The sequence below is a fragment of the Pan troglodytes genome, chromosome 17, assembly GCF_028858775.2.
Source record: "Pan troglodytes isolate AG18354 chromosome 17, NHGRI_mPanTro3-v2.0_pri, whole genome shotgun sequence".
Taxonomy (NCBI): Eukaryota; Metazoa; Chordata; class Mammalia; order Primates; family Hominidae; genus Pan; species Pan troglodytes.
In genome coordinates, this window is record NC_072415.2 from 68,788,876 (window position 1) to 68,811,715 (window position 22,840).

A 22,840-nucleotide genomic window follows, 5' to 3' on the forward strand; every position below is an offset into this window, starting at 1 on the left:
CACTAGCTAATCATTTATTTGGTGATTTATTTCTTTCAATATGGGAAGGCCAGCTGTTGAGCTCATCTGAACCGTGTTTTGCAGGATTGTGCTTCCATGACATTGTGCAATAACATCAGATTGCCAGGGAAGTGACATTTCCAGGCCTGTTGTTAGGCATGCAATGATAAACAAAAAGTACCGGTTTGGCTCCTGTATCTTTCCAGTTATTTTATTTTAATAATTTCTGAATTTACTCTTGTTATTTATAATTAGATTGATATGATAAGGCAAGTTTGGTCAGAATTTTTAATGGTTCTCAAAGTAGAATTTTTAATGGAACAAAAGCTTTTTTTTTTTCCCCCCCAAGATTTACCACACTGTTGTGTAAGGGATGGGGAAAAGTCTCAAAATCTTACTTAAATGAGTTTCCCTCTCTAAATAGTGAGGATTTAGAGAAAGACAAATGAAGTTAACAAGGTAAACACCTCAAATGTGAGATTTCAGCTATTATGCTGATGTGTTAATAAAACTTTATTTATAAGTCTTATGGATTGATGACTAATGGGTGAATCCATCCATTTTTTTCTTATGAAAATATGAAAGAATATACAATGCAAATATGCCACCTTGGTAATTGGCTTATACAGGTTGAGCATTCCTAATCTGAAAATCCAAAGTCTAAAACTTCGTGAGTGCCAACATGATGCCACAAGTGGAAAATTTTACACCTTACGTCATGAGGGGTCGCAGTTAAAACTTTGTATCATGCACAAAATTATTTAAAATATTGTATAAAATTACCTTCAGGCTATGTGTATAAGATGTATATGAAACATAAATGAGGCTGGGCATGGTGGCTCATGCCTGTAATCTCAGCACTTTGGGAGGCCGAGGTGGGTGGATCACTTGAGCCCAGGAGTTTGAGACCAGCCTGGGCAACATGGCGAAACCCCATCTCTACTAAAAATACAAAAATTGGGCCGGACGCAGTGGCTTACGTCTGTAATCCCAGCACTTTGGGGGGCCAAGGCAGGCAGATCACCTGAGGTCAGGAGTTCGAGACCCTCCTGTCCAACATGGTGAAATCCCATCTCTACTAAAAATGTATGGTGGCAGTCATCTGTAATCCCAGCTACTCAAGAGGCTGAGGCAGGAGAATGGTTTAAACCCGGGAGGTGAAGGTTGCAGTAAGCCGAGATCACACCACTGCACTTCAGCCTGGGTGACAGAGCAAGACTCCGTCTCAAAAAAAAAAAATAGAATAGAATAGAATAAAATAAAAACACGAAAATTAGCTGGGCATGGTGGTGCATGCCTGTAATCCCAGCTACTCAAGAGGCTGAGACACAAGAATCGCTTGAACCCAGGAGGCAGAGGTTGCAGTGAACCAAGATCACACCACTGTACTGCAGCCTAGGCGACAGAATGAGACTTGGAATCTTGGTCTCAAAAAAGAAAAGAAAAACATAAATGAGTTTCATGTTTAGACTTGGGTGGCATCCCCAAGATAACCTCATTATGTATACGTAAATATTCCAAAATCTGGAAAAAAAAAAATCTGAAACACTTCTGGTCCCAAGTCTTTCGGATAAAGGATACTCAACCTGTATTTTCAATCTGGCATCAGGGGTGTTGTTTGTTTTTATATTATACAATTGATCTCAGCTTTTAAGGTGCCTACGTGACATAAAAAGGAAAAGGCTTCCAAAACTTCACTAGAAGTGATGAGGTGTAAAGGAAAAAATATTGATCAGTTTAGGTTTCTGTATTGGTGAAGTATTTAAAGATTGAGGGAATCATATGAAGAATTACTACCTTGGTTGTTTATTCTCATTTCTTATTGGTATTTTCACCGTGGCTTTTAGGCCCTTTGTTTGGCTTTTAAAACCAAATCCTGTGGCCAGGGCATGGCGGCTCACACCTGTAATCCCAGCACTTTGGGAGGCCAAGGCAGATCACCTAAGGTCAGGAGTTCGAGACCAGCCTGGCCAACATGGTGAAACCCCGTCTCTACTAAAAGTACAAAAATTAGCCCAGCGTGATGGTGGGCACCTGTAATCCCAGCTACTTGGGAAGCTGAGGCAGGAGAATCACTTGAACTTGGGAGGGGGAGGTTGCAGTGAGCCAAGATCATGACACTGCACTCCAGCCTGGGCAACAAAGCGAGACTCCATCTCAAAATAACAAAAACAGATCCTTTAGTTGCCCCTGTGAAGTAGAGAACCAGAAATATTAAAAATTGTGACAAGATTGCAGTTTAGGCTGAAGCTTTGCCCCAATATAAAAACGTCATCTTGGAGTACAAAATAAAGAGGCATGTTAAAGCAAAATGTCAGCTTAAGAAAGCTAGAAAACTTTTAAATCCTACTGATTCATGTCTTAACAGGGTGGCTGCATTATATTTTGAAGTATTGTGAATATTCCAAACATCAGACACATCTACACTAAATGTAAGTGTGGTAGAGGCTTGAGGGTTTAGGGCATATCATAAAGAAACCTTTAGTTTTTCTTTTGGACTATTCCTTTACCGCTAGTTGATATTACCAGGGGACTCAGTGCTTGAGGGCTGTGGGGGAAGATGGAAGGCAGAGTCACAGGAATTTCAGCATGAATAGCTAGATACGGAGAACAGAGGAACTCGAGTTCATGCCCTTTTATATTATATTGCACGCAGGTTTGTAGAAGAAATAAAAGTTGCAACAGAACAGACAATAATTCAGTTTTAAACATATGTAAACATAAAAAACAGGAACCAAAACCAGAAATAACTGTCCTTAAAAATACAAAAATACATGTCCTTAAAGATAAATAAGGAGAAAGATTTCTAGTTATGTTGTATAGATGGCCAGGATAAAAAGTAACCCTTCGGCCTGAGATCTATCCCTGCATAGCCTTTCTGTGTTCATCGCTTGCTGCAGCTTAGTTGTGCTTTCATGTAGAAGAACGGTAAAGGAGTCTTGTCGGAATATGGCAAAAGTGTTATTCGGCCTGCAGCGGAGCAGCTGTTCAGTTCACATAGCTCAGTGGTTAAGCAGTGGGCCTTAGCGTAGCTAGCCTGGGTTCAAAGCTTTGGCTTTCTGCTGACTAGCTGTGTGACTGTGGTTCTTTAACTTTTCTAAGCCAAAAGGAATCTACAAAATGGATAGAACTAAATTAATGAGGTTTACAGGATAAGATAAAATGATTATCCCTGTGCCTGGCACACTAAAAATGCTCAAAATATTGTACCTATTATTGTTGTCGTTTCCTGTCAATTTATTAAAGACATTCAAGCACTTTTTCATCTTTAGATTGGGGATTTGGACTAGGTAGCATTCTATTTCAGGCCTCAATGAGAGAAACCCAGCTTTAATCAGTTTCTGTGTATTAAGGGTCTACCTAAGGTTTTTTGGGGTTTTTTTTTGTTTGTTTTGGGTTTTTGTTTGTTTTGTTTTTTGATACGGAGTCTTGCTCTGTCGCCCAGGCTAGAGTGCGGTGGCGCAATCTCGGCTCACGGCAACCTCTGCCTCCTGGGTTCAAGCAGTTCTCCTGCCTGAGCCCCCAGAGTAGCTGGGATTACAGGCACATGCCACCAACGCCTGGCTAATTTTTTGTATTTTTAGTAGAGACAGGCTTCACTGTGTTAGCCAGGATGGTCTCGCTCTATCTCCTGACCTCATGATCCACCCACCTTGGCCTCCCAAAAGGCCAGGCGTGAGCCACCGCACCCAGCCTGCCAAAGGTTTTTTGTTTGTTTTTTTTTTGAGGAAAAAAAGTCAGGGGGTTTAAAGCTGTAGTGTAGTAAAACAGTGAAAAGCCAGTGCACTGACACTTTACGTTGTCTGAGAGTCGAGTTACCTAAAAAGCCAGCAGTAGATTTTAGAGACAGTATCATATAGCACAGTAGCGAGGCTGGCCTGCATCTGTATTTTGGTTCTGTCACTTACTAGGCATTTCAGTTTGGGTGAGCTTTTAAACCTCTTCATGTCTCAGTTTTCTCATCTGTAAAAGAGGGATGTTAATATTACCTACCTTGTTGTGAGGATTGTGTGAGGCAATGTAACTAGTGACCTTTCTTGGAACCGTGCCTGGCACATAGTAAGTGCCGTGTAAGCCTGCTGGGGTGGCGGGTGTTGTGCTCATCAGCCACTCACTGTGCTAAGTGGAGTGCATATTCAGTTGAGTGGAAAAGTTTTTCATTTAAATGATTATTTTCTCTGTAGACAAAAATAAATATCTGTGACTATATTCCTGAATCATCCTCCCAAGAAATGAAACTCCCTAAAGATCTAATTTGCAGAATTGTATTTGTAAGTACAATAAGTTCTTTGACATTTGTTTAAAAAATACCTATTTTCTCCGCTATCCTTGAGTAATGGGATGGTTGACTAAATAAATAAGCAGTACTAGAGATGGAATTTAAAAAAAACAACAACAACGATTTGGGCCACACACGGTGGCTCACACCTATAATCCTAACAGTGGGAAGCTAAGGTGGGAGGGTTGCTTGAGCCCAGGAGTTTGAGACCAGCCTGGACAATATAGTGAGACCTCATCTCTACAAAAAATTTAAAAATTAGCCAGGCATGGTGGCACATGCCTGTGGTCCCAGCTACTTGGGAGGCTAAGGTGGGAGGACAGCTTGAGCCTGTGAGGTCGAAGCTGCAGTGAGCTGTGATCACACTGCTGCACTCCAGTATGGGCAACAGAGCAAGACCCTGTCTCAAATAAATAAATAAATAAATTTTTTTAAAAAATGATTTGGACTAGTTCATTTTACACAAAAGTACTTAATTCCTCTCAATATAATTTGGTTGCAGACTTTGATACAGAATAGTTACACTTTTCATAAGACATTTTGGGAAAAAGAAAAAATATTTTGGTGTTAAGTGCCTTAATTTCATTCAGCAGTTGCAGGGCTGGGCATGTGGCATTAATGTAACAGAACAACATTCAGCTTTTCCCTGGATGAATGGAAGCTAAGCCTTCCCTCAGAGTTGTATCTTCACCCCAATCAAGTCTTGCTGGAGCCAGACGTATTACCTGACATGAGGGAGGCAGCACCCAGGCCTGCTGTCAGTTGTCTTTAAGTAATACCAGTTGTTGAAATGGTACCATTTCTACTAAAAGTCAGACCCTTGAAAAGAGACCTCCAGATCTGACCCTGTCTTGATTGGTTTGCATTGTTAATTTAATGCAATTCAGTAAGTATTTACTGAGTTATTTTTGTTACATCTATAGTCCAGATGAAGGAGTATGCTATGTGCTGAGGGAAATAATAGTGAATAAAGATCATGATCTGTCCTCCTAAGAAAATTACAGTCCCGGGCCGGGCACGGTGGCTCAACGCCTGTAATCCCAGCACTTTGGGAGGCCGAGGCAGGCAGATCACCTGAGGTCTGGAGTTTGAGACCAGCCTGACCAACATGGAGAAACCCTGTCTATACTAAAAATACAAAATTGGCTGGGCATGGTGGCGTATGCCTGTAATCCCAGCTACCCGGGAGGCTGAGGCAGGAGAATCACTTGAACCCAGGAGGCGGAGGTTGCAGTGAGCCGAGATCACACCACTGCACTCCAGCCTGGGCAACAAGAGTGAAACTCCGTCTCAAGAAAAAAAAAATTATAGTCCTTTAATACAAGGAGAAAAAAACACTATGGAGTCAAAACATCAACTCTGTGATTTTAAGCAAATCATTTAATCTTTGTAATTTAATTTTCTCATCTATAAAATAAGGGCAGAAATCACTTAAAGTTGTTATATGGATTAAAATTAGATTGTGTATATGAAAGTCCTTTGAAAACCAAGAAAATGTTATACAGGTTGAGTATCTCTAATCTGAAAATCCCAAATCCAAAACACTCCTGGTCCCAAACATTTCAGATAAGAGCTACTCAGAGTGTGTAAATGTAAAAGATTAGTGTCATTATGATTTCTTATCAGAAAAACTAAGTAGACATAGGACTATACAATGTCAGGAAAAGCCAGTATGTGATTGTCAGAAAGTGCTGCTACAGCATTTCAAAGTAGGGAGAATTTGAAGTGTGTTAGAAAGCCACAAACCAGTTACCAGGTAGTAGTTACCAGGTGAGTAACTTGCTAAGGATTCTGAACTTTGGAAGTAACCCTTGAGGACTGGTTATGGTTTGGGTAGATAGAACGGAGATAGAGTAACTTGAGCAAAGTTGTGGACGTTAAAAATAAGTTTATCTTGCTCTTGAAGCAGTAAAGAGACTGATGGAAAATAAAGTTATATTTTGAATACTTGATGGAGGTGTATAAGTTGTACCCTTTTTAAAGTGTATAATTCGGTGATTTCAGTATCTTCACAAAGTGGGCATCAGTCACCACTACCTAACTTCAGAACATTTCCATCACCCCAAAAAGAAACCCCATATCCATTAACAGTCACTCCCATTCCTCCTTACCCCAGCCCCTGGCAACCACCAATCTATTTTCTGTTTCTGTGGATTTGCCTATTCTGGACATTTCATATAAATGGAATCACCCAATATGTGGCCTTTTATGTCTGCCTTCTTTCACTTCGCGTGTTTTCAAAGTTCATTCATATTGTAGCATGTACTAGAACTTCATTATTTTAGGGCTAGATAATATTCTATTATATGATTATATTTTGTTTATCCATTTATCTCATGGACATTTTTGGACATGATTAATAATACTGCTGTGAGCATTTGTGTACACATTCTTGTGTGGACGTAGTTTCCATTTCTCTTCGGTATGTACCTGGGAGTGAAATTCCTGGGTCATATGGTAATCTATATTTAACTTTTTGAGGAACTGCAAAACTCTTTCCAAAGTTCTTACACCATTTTACATTTGTGCCACCAGAAATGAATGAGGGTTCCAATTTCTCTGCATCCTTGCCAACACTTGTTCTTGTCTTTTTTATTGTAGTCATCCTGGTGAGTTTAAAATGACTTGGATTTGCATTTCACTAGTGGCTAATGATGTTGAGCATCTTTTCATGTGCATATTTGCCACTCATATATCCTCTTTGGAGAAGCATCAGATCCTTTGCCTATTTTTAAATCAAGTCATTAGTCTTTTTTTTTTTTGAGATGGAGTCTTGCTCTCTTGCCCAAGCTGGAGTGCTAGTGGCACGATCTCAGCTTACTGCAACCTCTGCCTCCCAGGTTCAAGCGATTCTCCTGCCTTAGCCTCCCAAGTAGCTGGGATTACAGGCTCCTGCCACCACACTTGGCTGGATTTTTGTATTTTTAGTAGAAACGGGGTTTCACCATGTTGGCCAGGCTGGTCTTGAACTCCTGACCTCAGGTGATCCACCCACCTTGGCCTCCCAAAGTGCTGGGATTACAGGCTTGAGCCTCCGCGCCTGGCTGTCATTAGTCTTTTTATTGATGAGTGGAAGAGTTCTTTATTCTGGATACAAGCTGTCCTTATCAGATAAATGATTTGCAAATATTTTCTCCCGTTGTGTGGGTTGTCTTTTCACTTTACCTGATCTTCGTGGTTTATTGAATTAAATCCATTCTTTTGGTCATTATTTTTAAAACCCTCCCTATCTGTGCACTCCTTTTTAAAATTCCCTGTGTGTGCAGTCTTATTTTCATTCACAACAGTAATTTAGTTTTTTGCTAGGCTAGTCTCTTTTCTGTTAGCTTTCATTCCAGGTCCAATCCGTGTTTATTTCTGTTCTCCTGCCCATAATCTACCTCGCTCTCTCTCTGCCTTTCCAAATTTCTAGCCATTCCCTCTCTTAAGACCATCCCCTGTTATTTCACTTCATACTGATATTCCTCTCTGTACTTTACTCATTTCATACGTACATGGTGGTTGTCCCACTAACATGATTTATGGCACTTAATTATGTGATGACTTTCATTGTTGCTTGATAACATAAACGTGTGAATCATGTGTGAATTCATGTATGGAGATACATGAATCTCCTGACCCCCTGCTTAGAGGTCAGGAACTTTGTCCTTCTTTTTTGTTTCTCTCAGTGCCTACATGATAACTTCCAGTGCACACATGAGCTGTAGTATAAACCCACACTTGAAAATGGGTATATCCATTTTCTCATTTTAGCTGAAACGTATTTGAAAGAACCATTTTTCTCATTTTAATCGAAATTCAAAAAAAGCAGACGACCTGGATTTTGTCCTGTAGGACCACATGAAGCAAACTGTCTTTAATTCTCAAAGCCGCATTCTCTGCTAGAGTCGGGGCCATAATTACAATGGATTAGCTACTTTTGGTTCCCTGTCTAAATGGCTTTTACTATTTGCTTTAAAATACCCTGTAAAGAAATCATTAAATCCAGAATATTGAGAGAGCAAAATCAGTGGGCTCCAGAGATTGCAAGCAGAGGGGAGGATATCTTCAAAAGTGTTTTGTCCAGTATTTTTATGAAGAAGTTCAGACTGATATTTTTGTTGTTTTTTACAGCCAAATCAAATTTCAAGAAAACATTGAGTTGTTTGGGTTAGTTTTTATAGTATCACTTCTCAGTAAGGAAATATGATTCATCTGTTGAGTACTAAAACTATCCCAAATTTTAGATTATTGAGTCAAAAGACTCTAGATGGAAGATTGATATTTATATCTCATAGCAAAAAGAAAAAATAGCAATCTGCGAAGTCAGATTTCCCATCTCTGATTATAAAACTATATTTATATTTTAATAACCCTTAACTGTTTATGGTAATACCTGCAGTTTCTTGACTTCATATTGCAGTTGCTGTTCATCTGAATTGTGTTTGTTCATCCGTTAAATACTTACTAAGCTCCTGCTCTATGCCAGGAACACACAAATAAATAAATGTAAGACTATCTCTGCCCTAACAGAACTCCTAGCTTCATGGAGGAGACAAATGAGTCAGGAGAGAAATCCTAGCTGCATTCTTTTTTATATATCATAACATAAAATTGTATTTTATATTATACTATTGGTTACAAATATATTACTTTTATAAATTAGGATATACTTCAGACAGCATTTTGATATTGTCTTAAAATGCAAATTTTAAGTGCAGACTGTTGGTAATTTATTTATTTTTTTTTTTTTTTGAGACGGAGTTTTGCTCTGTCGCCCAGGCTGGAGTACAGTGGCATGATCTCGGCTTACAGCAATCTCCACCTCCAAGGTTCAAGTGATTCTCCTGCCTCTGTCTCCCAAGTAGCTGGGATTACAGGTGCCCACCACCACGCCCAGCCAATTTTTGTATTTTTAGGAGAGATGGGGTTTCACCATGTTGGCCAGGCTGGTTTCGAACCCCTGACCTCAAGTGATCTGCCTGCCTCGGCCTCCCAAAGTGCTGGGATTATAGGTGTGAGCCGTCATGCCTGGCCTGTTGCCAGTAATTTTAAATGCAAAATAACATTGTCTATATAATTGGGTATTTCTTACATATGCTCACATCAACTTGAAGAAAATTAAAGTCAAGGTTTTTCTACAAAAAGTTATGCAGTCTGTATGTTCAGAGTGCATTTAGAATTGACATCTACCTCTCTCTTATTTTTCCTCTTTTTAGGGTTATTATATTATGCAGGACATGGTTATGAAAATTTTGGGAACAGCTTCATGGTCCCCGTTGATGCTCCAAATCCATATAGGTCTGAAAATTGTCTGTGTGTACAAAATATACTGAAATTGATGCAAGAAAAAGAAACTGGACTTAATGTGTTCTTATTGGATATGTGTAGGAAAAGGTAAATTTTCTAATCTTTATTAAAGAATTGTTGGAGTTAAATATCAACCATGACAAACTAGAGAAACCTGTGAAATGCTAAAAGCCATTTGCGTTTGTAAATTTTAGTTTATACGTTGAAACTGGAAGAACAAAACTAGAGGAAAATATATTTACTCCATGTATATGTAATTATTTTAACTCTTCATATTTGCTATAGAACACAAATGAATAACTAAAGGGCATGGGCATTTACTCACTACAGGGGATTCAACTCTCCAGAATGCCTTTAGATGACTTTAATAATCACTATAGTTATTCCCTCAGGAATTAACAAAACCAACACCCATGGAGTTGGGATCTCTGCTCACTAGTCAGTCCTGGTCTTCCAGACATGGAATGAGTAGCCGAAGCAGATGTTTGGAGGTTTGGATCCCATTTGTCTGCCATTGCCTTTCTAAGGAGTAGAACCAATGACTATTCCTCTAGACTTACTATTTTTTGCTTGCTCAGCATTTACGAATCAAAATCCAATGCCAGAGTTCAAATGCAACTCTAGTTTTAAAGCTAACAAGGAGTTAGTGGGTTATTTTGGGTAGATATGTAGCTACTTAGATGTAAAATTTTGAATCTGTAATTTTAAATTATGTATTCTAAAAAACTGTTGTATTTTCTCATTATTTATACCCTTTTAAGAATGCTCTTTAACTTTTCATATTTCTATCTGCCCTCCTCCGCCTCCCTTAAATAGAAATGACTACGATGATACCATTCCAATCTTGGATGCACTAAAAGTCACCGCCAATATTGTGTTTGGATATGCCACGTAAGAACATTTGATGTTTACGTTGAAGTTTCCTTTATTGTTTGATGTCTTTTTGTTTTTGCTTTTTAGGAGCAGGGGTCTTAACTCTGTCACCCAGGCTGGAGTGCAGAGGCGCCATCATAGCTCACTGCTCCTGGGCTCAAGCGATCCTCCTGCCTCAGCCTTCTGAGTCGCTGGGATTACAGGCATGTGCCACTGTGCCTGGCCCCTGAGGGTTTTTTGATTATAGATTAGAGACCTAGAAAATACCTATAGACATGTAGGCATAAATTTACCTCCTTGATATTCTGCGTAGAAAATTTTAAATGATCGACTTTAGCATTCCATATCATGGTATCTTAATTATTAAGCCCAAATTGGGCATGTAATTCCTGCTTAAAGATTAACTCTTTAATTATCAATGTCATGTGAGAGGCAGAAGAGAAAATGAAGCTTATTGGTGTATACAGAAGTCCCATGTGGCAAGTGTTTGCTTTTCTAACATTTTCTTTTTAAAAAATTATTTTTATTGGATATTGACAAGTTATAATTGTATGTATTTATGGGATACAAAGATATGCTATGATGTACGTATTCAATGTGGAATGATTGAATCAAGATAATTCACATATCACCTCAAATACTTACCTTTTTTCCTAACTGAAACATTGTACCCTGTGACTAACAGTCCCCACGCTGTCCCCACCCCGCCAGCCTCTGGTAACCACCATTCTGCTGGGTGCTTCTCTGAGTTCATTTTTATTAGCATCCACATATAAGTGAGAACATACAGTATTTGCCTTTCTGTGCCTGGCTTAACTTCTTTTTCTATTTTTAAGGTGTCAAGGAGCAGAAGCTTTTGAAATCCAGCATTCTGGATTGGCAAATGGAATCTTTATGAAATTTTTAAAAGACAGATTATTAGAAGATAAGAAAATCACTGTGTTACTGGATGAAGTTGCAGAAGGTAAAATAAAAAATAAAGAGAAAAGTACTCAGAAAAAGGAGAGCAGGGGAAACACACCTATTCAGGGTTCCCTCTCTGGTGATTGTTTTATTCTTATTATGTGGGTTTGGAATTAGTATCTACTTTATAAAACAATTTTTATATGAATATAACGTTCAGCAACACTTCTGCTATTTAATGTCATCTTTCCTTCCCTTTTGACCTAGCTGTCCACCATCTGTGCAGCATTACTCAGACTACAAGGCTAAGCCTCGGCACAGTCATTAATAAAGTTGAATTCTCAGAGCTCTACTTTGCTTCTATGCCCAGTGCCTTGGTACTGGCAAATCTCCCTATTTGAGGATGGGTGGGTGGCATGGAGGGGTGGTGGGGAATTGTCCAGTGAGCAGTCTCTCCCAGGATGGGAGAGAGAAAACTTTACAGAAATTTTTAGACACTGCTGGGAAAAGCTGAGTTCATTTTTTTCCCTGATGAACTTAGTAGTTTTTAAATCCTGATTTAAGGATGTGATCCTAGGGGGTCTAATGCCACATCTTCCATTTCTGTCTCTTCTCCCTGCCTGCTGGTATAATGCTGTGCATATGTCACATGCTGAACAAGTACCTATTATTTCAGTAGATTGCACTGTGTTTTTTGAAAAAACATTTTATAAGCCATAGCAAAAAGAAGGTAACTTGGCCAGGCATGGTGGCTCAAGCCTGTAATCCCAACACTTTGGGAAGCTGAGGCAGGAGGATCACTTAAGGCCAAGAGTTCAAGACCAGCCTAGGCAACATAGCGAGACCCTGTCTTCAAAATAAAAAATAAAAAAGAAGAAATTATTTTACAAACTGGCACCACTAGAAAATGGAGTTTCATGGATGTTCCAGTGATGGCAGTTTGGGTATAAGGTGTTTGACCAACTGTCAGCCATATTTATTTTCATGTTTTTATCTGTGTAGCTATTTTAGATCACTTGACTTAGCCACTTTTCCATTTAACATAACCAGCCAGGGCTTTGGACTTCCTGCCACCCTCCCGCTTCATCCAGAGAAGTTCCACTTTTATTTGTTTTCTACATTAGGCTTCTTCTGAAGCTTACATTTGAAGGAAAGGCTCTGCTGCTTAAAAAAAAAAAAAAAAGAAAGAAAGAAAGAAAACCTTTGGATTATGTCAGTTATATTCAAACTGAGATCCAGTAAGGTGCTCCAGAAACTCTACAGTGTTTTATTTCAATTTCGTTTTTACTTCCATTTTAACTATTTTAAAACTTAATAAAAAGCACCATGCTCACTCACATATGATATTTACCAAATTGTCATAGCAATGAATGGCATCCCGATATGTGCTGTGAGGATATTTGAACTTCTTATAAACATCTTAGACAGTTTCGCTTTTCGCTGATCTTCTTCAGTCCTACCATGTCTGCTTAACCAGAATTGCCCAGGCAGGAAGACCCTGTAGTGTACATGGAGCACACTCAGCTCAGTGCCGTGCACATTGTGCCCTTTGTGGGTAACGGCCCACTCACTGTACAAAATAAGTAAAGGCCTAATAGTATCATGATAAATAATACAGTTAAATCTAGCCCTTATTTTGAGTTTTGGATGCTTTGTGTCTGACCCCTGTCTTAGTAGTAAAGAGCAAAAGTAGTTGTATGAAATTTTTCACAAGTCATCCAATTTTGAAACAAAACTTTGCTGTTTCTCCCTTTGGATCTTCCAGATTACTTAATTGAAACTCATTCCATGGCTGGGCATGGTGGCTCACACCTGTAATCCCAGCACTTTGGGAGGCTGAGGTAGGAGGATTGCTTGAGCCCAGGAATTCAAGACCAGTCTGGGCAACACAGCAAGACCCCATCTCAATTTAAAAAAAAAAATTATTTGGGGCCAGGTACAGTGGCTCATGCCTGTAATCCCAGCATTTGGGGAGGCTGAGGCAGGAGAATCACTTGAACACAGAAGTTTGAGACCAACCTAGGCAACATTGTCAGACCCCCCATCTCTATAAAAATTTAAAAAATTAGCCAGGCATTATGGTGTGCACCTGCAGTGCCAGCTACTCGCGAGACTTAGGTGGGAGGATTGCTCGAGCCTGGGAGTTTGAGACTGTAGTAGGTATGATCACACCACTGCTCTCCAGCATGTGTGACAGAGCGAGCCCCGTCTCAAAAAAAAAAAAAAAAATTCCAAAGGGAGAAAAGTATTCAGAGATTATAAGCCAAGCAGTTGAAGGGGAAAATAAACATGTTACCAATTTCTTTTTTAATTTTTTGGTTTCTTTGTGTGAGACGACAGAGTCTCTGTCACGCAGGCTAGAGTGCAGTGGCATGATCTTGGCTTACTGCAACGTCCACCTCCCAGGTTCAAGTGATTCTCTTGCCACAGCCTCCCAAGTAGCTGGGACTAAAGGCACGCACCACCATGTCCGGCTAATTTTTGTATTTTTGGTAGAGATAGGGTTTCGCCATGTTGGCCAGGCCTGTCTCGAACTCCTGGCCTCAAGTGATTCACCGGCCTCAGCCTCCCAAAGTTCTGGGATTACAGACGTGAGCCACCACGCCCGGCCCACCTTACCAATTTCAACTGTGTGCAAGGAAAACAAAATATGAGGTAAATTGGTTGTTATAATGCTACAGCCATCAATCTGTAACGCGACTTTTATTTTTGTACTATTCAGGACAGCATTATTATTAGAAGTGTTGAACATACTACTGAGGGTTTTCATTGTGAGTAGATGTTCGATATGAATATAGGACCTTGAAGTAACCTACATCTAATTATAGGACCCCTCTTTTCCCTTCCCCCACTCCATGATAACTACCATTCTAAACTTATTCCTTTTTCGTTTTACATAGTTTTATTGAGTTTATATATACCCAAAAAAGTATGCGTAGTTTTGTTTTTAACTTCATAAAAAGGTATTATGCTCTATGTAGTCTTTTGGGACTAGATTTTTTTAGTTAATATTATGTTGCTAAGATTGATCCATATTGTTGCATGACTGTAGTTTTTAACTGCTATGTAATATTCTGTTATGCAAACATACTACAGTTTTTTTCAACTACTCTCCTGTGTTGGTGAGCATTTGAGTTAGTTGTAGGTTTTTGCTATGTTAACAGTGCTATCATTAACAGTCTTGTATATGTCTCCTGGAATATGTATGCATGAATTTCTTTGCAGTATAATTCTACAACTTGGAATTGCTGGGTCATAGGGTGTGACAGTATTCCATTTTAAGAGAGAATGCCAGACAGTTTTGTAAAGTGGTTGCCGAGTCTACACTTACCCTACTCCCCACGGCCAGCAAGGGATAATGTGAATCTGTACTCTCTCCATCACTTGATAGTCAGACTTTTTTATTTTTGCCAAATGTTAAATAGTATCTCATGTGATATTGAACATTGTTCATATTTTAATAGCTATATGTATATCTTATGTGAAACATCTTTTTATGTCATTTGTGCATTCTTCTGTGTGTGTGTGTGTGTGTGTGTGTGTGTGTGTTTTGGCTTATTGATTTAGAGGAATGTTGTATGTGTTCTTGATATAATACTAGCGAGGACCGCTAAGACACTATTGAATAGGTAGTTGTGGGCATCCTTGTCTTGTTTCTGACTTTAAAGGAAATACTGCTAATGTTTTCACATTTAGAATAATATTGTAAGTTTTTTATTAACACTCTTTATCAGGTTAAGGACGTTCTCAATTTTTTTGAAAATTTTTATTATGAATAAATGAACAAGATTAAATGGTTTTTCTGCAGCTATGAAGAAGATGTTTCTTTTCTTTCAATTTCTTAATATGGTGAGTTAAATTTATAGATAGTCTAACATTAATCCAACTTGAGGTAAATCACTTTCATTGGGATGTATATTTTTAATACACTACTAGATTTAATTTGCCATCATTCTGTTTAGAATTTTCATATCTATATTCATATGAGAAATGGGCCTGTAATTTTACTTTCTTATAGTATTTGGTTTACTTTTATGAGAAAATAAAATTAGTATTTAGTGGTATCAGTGTTATCAGTATCAATGGCATACAGAGTATCAGTGTTATCTGATAGAATGTAGTGTAGGCCTTGTGGAATGAGATGGAGGTTGTGATGGTTGATTTTATGTCAACTTTTGCCAGGCCTCAGTGCCAAGATGTTTAGTCCAGCATTATTCAAGATGTTTCTAGGTGATGGATCCAACATTATTCTGTATAAGATTAAAGTTTAAATTGATGGACTTTCAGTAAAGTAGATTGCTCTCCATAATGTGAATGGGCCTCATTCAGTTAGCTGAAGGCCTTAATGGAGCAAAGACTGACCTCCCACAAGCATGGAGTTTGCCAGCAGCCCGCCTCTGGGGCTCAAACTACAACTCTCCTCTGCATCCCCAGCCTGCCTGCCTGCAGGTTTCAGACTTGCACCACCACAATTCATAAACCAATACCTTAAGTCAGTCCCTTCTTCTCACTGTCCCTCTATGTACACACATACACACACACACACACACACACGTGTACGTGTACACATGCGCCCATCTTGTTGGTACTGCTTCTCTGGAGAACTCTAATACAGAAGAAGTACACCCTGTTGTTTACTGGGAACTTTTGTATAAATTATGATCTGTTCCCTAATGTTTATGGTAGAACTTGCCTATAAACCAACCTGGTTTATTTTTTTGGTAGAAGATTTTTAACCACTGGTTCGATATCTTGAATATTTCTTGTACCATATAGGCTTTTCATTTCTTGAGTCAATTTTGATAAGTTATATTTTCCTAGGAATTTGGGCAGCTTTCAAATTTGTTGTCATTTAGTTGCTTATATTTCTAATAGTATTCTTTAATCTCTGCCTTATCCGTAGTTATATATCCGTTTTCATCAGTATTACTTGTACCTACTTTCCTTTTTTATTTATTGCCAGCTTTTGCCAATTGTGCTATTTCATTTTGAAGAACCAGTCTTTGACTCTGTTGATTTCTTCTACTTTTTCATTGTTTTCTAAATCATTAACTTCTGCTGTTTGTCTTGCCTTGCATTTATTATTTCTTTTTCTAACATCATCGTAGTTCATTCACTTTTAGCCTATTTTTTCCAATTTAAGTTTCTAAGGCTTTACATTTCTCTTAAAACATCACTTTCATCACACATCCTATAAGTTTAGGGATTTTTTTTAGTTGACTTTTTTTTCTTTGACCTTTAAGTTATATAATATTATCTTTAATTTTCGAATATGGCAGGAATTTTCATTTCACTTTTTGCTTTTTATTTCTACCTTAATTGCTTTGTGATCGAATAATTGTCTAATTGCTATGCTTTGAAATTTGTGGAGGTTTTCATTATGGCCAAGTAAAAGATGAAATTTTGTAAATTTTGCATGTGTACTTGAGAAAAATGGATATTTTTATAGTAACTGGTTGCAGAACTCTATGTATGCCCATTAGGTTTGGCGTATTAATTTTTATTGTTTTGTGCAGTTCTATATTTCTGCTGATTGTCTCTTTGATCAATAATTGAGATGTTGAAATCTCTCAATTTACCAAATTTTCTTGTAGTTCTAGCACTTTTTACTTCATATATAGTGACTATTTTTGTGTTTTAAATGTTTATATTTTCTTATTGAACCTTTATCATTATGTAGTGATGCCTCCATTTCAAATGCTTCTTCTCTTTTTGTATCATACTAACAGAGCCACACCAACTTCCTTTTTGTTGACCTAGTATGCTATTTTTTACACTTTTACTTTCCTACTCTTAACCCCTAGGCTAGCCTGCTTCTCTATACTTTTACTTTCAAACATTTCATGTCATTCTGCTTTGCTGTAGCTTTTGGAGGCACCATATAAGAGATTGTTTAAAATCCAATCTGATAATCTTGGTCTTTTAATGAGAAAATTTAGTTAATTTACATTTGTTATTTTTTGTACCTGTTTTAACCATCTAATTTTTTGATTTGGCTCATTTTCTTATCTTTTTTTAAAAAATTGTATTTATATCTTTTCTTCTCTAACAAATAATAATTTTAATGTACTCCTACAATACTTGGTATCTCCTTTTAACCCCCAACATGTTGATTTAACTTAGACTTAGTTCTGGATCACTATATAATTTTGTCTCTTTTTTTAAAAAAAGAACCTTACTATTGTTAATTTATAACATAGTAGACAGAAGTAGGATAAACTATAACTTAAATAATATACTTCTAAATTTAAATTGATGTGTATCCATATAAATTAGTCTATCTAAAACATGTTGAATGAAAATGGCACATTACAAAGACATACATAGAACATTTTTGTTGAATTCAAAAACCTAAAACATTGGCATATACTATTTATGAACACTTACACGAGTAAAAATTAAAACATGCCTGATATGTCCGGCACATAATAGGTGCTCAGGAAATATTTGTTGAGTGAATAAATGATACTGAGAATATAACCTGATAATGTAGGATAGTTCTTAGCCTAAATATTTAAAACATAAGAATTGGTGGTCTTAAAAATAATATTTATTTTCATATCTTTTAGATATGGGTAAGTGTCACCTTACCAAAGGCAAACAGGCTCTAGAGATTCGAAGTAGTTTATCTGAGAAGAGAGCACTTACTGATCCAATACAGGGAACAGAATATTCTGCTGAATCTCTTGTGCGGAATCTACAGTGGGCCAAGGCTCATGGTACGGTAAAGCCTATTTTTTGTTAGATCTACAATATACTTAAGTTAAATCATAAAGTTTCTTCTGAATAAATAACTTTCCTCCCAGTTTTACAGTGAAAATATTTTGGCCTGCTAGGCAAATCTCAAACCAAACAAATATTTCAATTATGGATATTACACTGGTTTATTTGATTTAGAAATATCAAATTATTTAGCCCATTATTGTCACTATTGGTAAAATTTAAATGACCATTTAAAAATTTTTCTATTTTTAAAATAGGTTGAGTTTCCATTTGTCTAATACACAATCCTTTAGATTCTCCTATATTGTGACCTGTCGAAAATCATGGATTGGGTTCTGATCCAGTCTCTACCACTCTATGAACATGTTATCTATAACATGTAAATAAGAAATGGTACCTGCTTCAGGCTGGGTGTGGTCGCTCACACCTGTAATCCCAGCACTTTGGGAGGCCAAGGCAGGTGGATCACCTGAGGTCAGGAGTTAGACACCAGCCTGGACAACATGGCAAAACCTCGTCTCTACTAAAAATACAAAAAGTTAGCGGGGTGTGGTGGCGCGTGCCTGTAATCCCAACTACTAGGGTGGCTGAGGCAAGAGAATCTCTTGAACCTGAGAGGTGGAGGTTGCAGTGCAGTGAGCAGAGATTGTCCCACTGCACTCCAGTCTGGGCGACAGAGCGAGACTCTGTCTCGAAAAGAAAAAGAAATAGTACCTGCCTCATAGGTTATTGGGATTGAATGAGTGCGTAGGTAGAAATGAGCATGGCACTCGACAAGTCCTCTGTACTTTTGATTATTCATATAACTGAGCATCCTCTCTTGGACACTTGATCAGTAAGTTGAGTGATCAGCAGAGAAGATGACGTGAAAATCAGTCTGTAGCTTAATTACCTTTTGGTAATTGTGTATGGTTTAATGAAAAAATAAGTTTAAATTACCAATTGAAATAATTTTGGATTTTCTGAGTCCAAGTATCTATTCTGTGAGTCTCTTATAGATAATTGAAAAATAATTGTATTTAATGAACTTCTATAAAATATCTTTATTTTCATAAATAATAATTTTTGTTCTTGGCCAGGTGTGGTGGCTCACATCTGTAATCCCAGCACTTTGGGAGGCCAAGGTGGGTAGATCACCTGAGGTCAGGGGTTCAAGACCAGCCTGGCCAACATGGTGAAACTCCATCTCTACTAAAAATACAAAAAATTAGCTGGTCATGGTGGCAGGTGCCTGTAATCCCAGCTACTCTGGAGGCTGAGCCAGGAGAATCACTTGAACCTGGGAGTCGGAGTTTGCAGTAAGCTGAGGTCACGCCATTGCACTCCAGCCTGGGCAACAAGAGCAAAACTCAGTCTCAAAAAAAGAATTTATTCTCTAATACATATTTTTAGTAAATTAACATATTAAAGCACATTAAAATGTAAAATGCTATAAATATCTCACCATTCCAGATAACTGGATAAGTAATTGAATGTCTTTTCTCTAAAAAAGATCTAAACAACAAATAGCAAAATTACGGTGGTAAAGATCAACAATAAACGAAACTTCATAAAACAAAATGAAAAGGTCATATAGAAAATATTTGTAACAAATAAGAGAAAAAAAATTAAGACCCTCCTCAGTAAACAAGCAAACGATGCAAATTCAACAATCCACACTGCTGGAAGTATAGAGAAAAATTTTTTAAATGGCTAATGTAAGTAATTAAGGAATAATTAAAACTGATGGTATCTTTCTGCTTTTTAATACCATCAAGTAGACAAATGTTTTAAAAATTAATACTCTGTTTTGGACATGTTATGCTGAAACTTTATATTCCATGCAAATTGAAAATAATTTGTCCCATATGTAAAGGAACAATCACATAGCTTTATCTAACAATCTGAAAGCATTACGTATGTATAAATATTAACTATGATAGAAAAACAATAAAACCCAGAGGTATTATAAATATTCAAGAGTTAACAGAATGGTTAAAGGTAACAAACTATAATGTGGCTGTTCAGTGACATTGTGCTTTGTTAAAAATTCTGGTCATATACATTGAGGCAACAGTGAAAATTTATCTAAAATTGTATGCATATTTTTGATTGCCACAATAAAAATTATATATACAGTTGGATAAGAACTATAAACAAATGGTAAATGAAAGACTTTGTTTGGCCAGCAGAATATTGAGCATTATTTTTTAAATTGTATGTGTTTAAACAATGTAAATCATGTTTTTAAGCAAAAGAAATGCTAACTATATTCTCCTCCATAAACATTTGCCTCTTATCATCAGAAAACCTACCAAAGTTGTTCTTATTGTTCTTTTTCAGAACTTCCAGAAAGTATGTGTCTTAAGTTTGACTGTGGTGTTCAGATTCAATTAGGATTTGCAGCTGAGTTTTCCAATGTCATGATCATCTATACAAGTATAGTTTACAAACCACCGGAGATAATAATGTGTGATGCCTATGTTACCGATTTTCCACTTGTGAGTCTCTTCTTTTATTTAAAATACAGTGATATATTCTCACTTATTAAAGACTAAATTTTTTAAAACTTAAAGTTGATGGTAAATATAAAGGAAATATATATATTTATATATAAGTGTATATATTTATAGTTTAGTAACACTGATCATAATATTTACTAATTGCCAAAATACCTTAAGTTTATGAGATTTAGAAAGGTCTAAAGTTCACTCAGGAAGGATGCCTCTAATTTCTTATATCCTAAACAGGAGAGCCAATGGGAAGGAATAAAATGTGCTATAAATATGTCAAGAATAATTTCCTTTTAAACAGTTATAACTTATATTGGAAACAGTAGTTTTTAAGTCTTGTTAAGGTATGGTCATATGCTGGAATAATAGAAATCTAGTTCTGCTCTTTTCAAACATTTAGGTTTGATAGTTATTTTACATTGGTCTAAAGAAGCCAGTAAATAGTACCCCTCTTTCCTACATGAGTGTGACAAACTGAGAAGCAAGCAAGGAGTAAGACAAGCAGAAACCCAAAATATCACTTTGATTACTGATAGAGGCTTTGTGGAGGATATTGCTTCATGTCAGAGTAAATGGTCTAGCACCAAACCCCAGAATTGAGTGGCCACCCCACACCTCCAGTCTCAGCAGTACGGAGCCCAGATAGGCTTCCTGAGGTACTGAGCAAGCTGGGGGCCTGTGGGCTTCTCACTGGAGCAGCAGAACCCTCTTACTCTTGGCCATTGGGTTGGCTCTAAAAGAAGAAAAAGGAAAAGGCTGTTTATTTATCCTTCTTAAATATTCTAATCATATAAATTTCCCTGCACCTTCCCAAAAGTGATGATTAAGAGGAGAGAATCCAGGAGTCAAACACTAATGGGGCTCTCTCTGCTTAAGAGGAAACTTGAGTAGCTCAAGAAGCATTTCTAGGAATCATTTGAAAGGAAGCTCTTTCAGAGCTCACTTTACTTTTTAAATGGCTTAGTACAGAATTGAGAATTCCTATTATAACTATAGATTGTTGTTTTCATTGTTTAGTCCTGGATAATTTTGGGATTACCAAAATTCACGAGAGGCCAAAATTCACGAGAGGATAATATCAGTTAAGATGTCTTATGTACTAGATTATATTGTGGCTTTCATTGATTTCATTATTAACAGTCCCTAATTTTTTTTTTTTTTTTACAGGATCTAGATATTGATCCAAAAGATGCAAATAAAGGCACACCTGAAGAAACTGGCAGCTACTTGGTATCAAAGGATCTTCCCAAGCATTGCCTCTATACCAGACTCAGTTCACTGCAAAAATTAAAGGTTACTACCTTTTCTGTTTATAGCTACTAATGGAAAACTTTATGAAACTGCAAACTTATTTTGGCATAGACCATAGATACGCTGCCTTATTATTAAACTAGAGATAACCAGTCTACAGAAGGTCCTATCAGTGACCCTTTTTATATTCTGTTTCCGATGGTGACCAGAGGACTTTATGTGTGCTTACCCTCCATAATGCTAAAAAATTAGTAACAGAGTATATTCTTTTTTCTTTTTTTAGAGACAGAGTCTTAACTCTGTCACCCAGGCTGGAGTGCAGTGGCATGAACATGACCTACTATAACCTCAAACTCCTCAGTGCATATGATCCTGCCACCTCAGCTTCCCAAGTATCTGAGTCTACAGGCACATGCCACTACACCCAGCTAATTTTTTAAAACTTTCTGTGGAGAAGGGATCTCACTATATTGCCCAGGCCAATCTCAAACTCCTGGCCTCAAGAATCCTCCCTTCTTGGTCTCCCAAAGCACTCGGAGTACAGGTGTGAGCTTCCACTCCCAGCTCCATATTCTACTTTTAAATATGTTCAGATTTTCAAGTAATCATTTCCTAGTTCTATGACTAGACATATAGCAAATTAGAATTTTTTTTCCATTTTTTTATTTCTAGTTGACTTACAAATGAGAAGCTAGTTCTGCACATTGAGTGTTCTAATGAAAGCTTTTCTTTGCAAAAATTGAGACTTTAATTTGTTCACAACTACATGACCATAGAATGTATCAGCTAAAACTCAGGGAATGGAATGGGCATGATTGAGAATTACACACATAAACCTGTTGTCATCCTGTTGGGAGCTCATCTACTTAAAATCCTTTCTTCTCTTAAAAAGTTAGCCCATTATCTGATTCAGTTATATTTTCCACCTACGATTATGGATTACTATAATATTTTAAAAACAGCTTAAGCTTTTTTTTATAAAACTGGTATAAAACCAGGGTTTTTTTTGTTTTGTTTTGAGATGGTGTCT

The 22,840-nt window shown here is 37.3% G+C and overlaps 1 protein-coding gene across 10 annotated transcripts in view; it reads left to right on the plus strand.

Annotated features, from left to right (window-relative positions):
* Positions 1–22,840, plus strand: part of MALT1 (MALT1 paracaspase) — an 80,670-nt gene that overhangs the window by 52,703 nt on the left and 5,127 nt on the right. For all 10 annotated transcript variants that reach the window (XM_523938.9, XM_001141643.8, XM_063795761.1 and 7 more), the window contains 6 exons: positions 9,478–9,655; positions 10,385–10,459; positions 11,278–11,405; positions 17,914–18,063; positions 20,390–20,547; positions 21,727–21,852. In XM_523938.9, coding sequence (XP_523938.2) covers positions 9,478–9,655; positions 10,385–10,459; positions 11,278–11,405; positions 17,914–18,063; positions 20,390–20,547; positions 21,727–21,852 — 815 coding nt within the window. The remainder of the gene's footprint in view (positions 1–9,477; positions 9,656–10,384; positions 10,460–11,277; positions 11,406–17,913; positions 18,064–20,389; positions 20,548–21,726; positions 21,853–22,840) is intronic.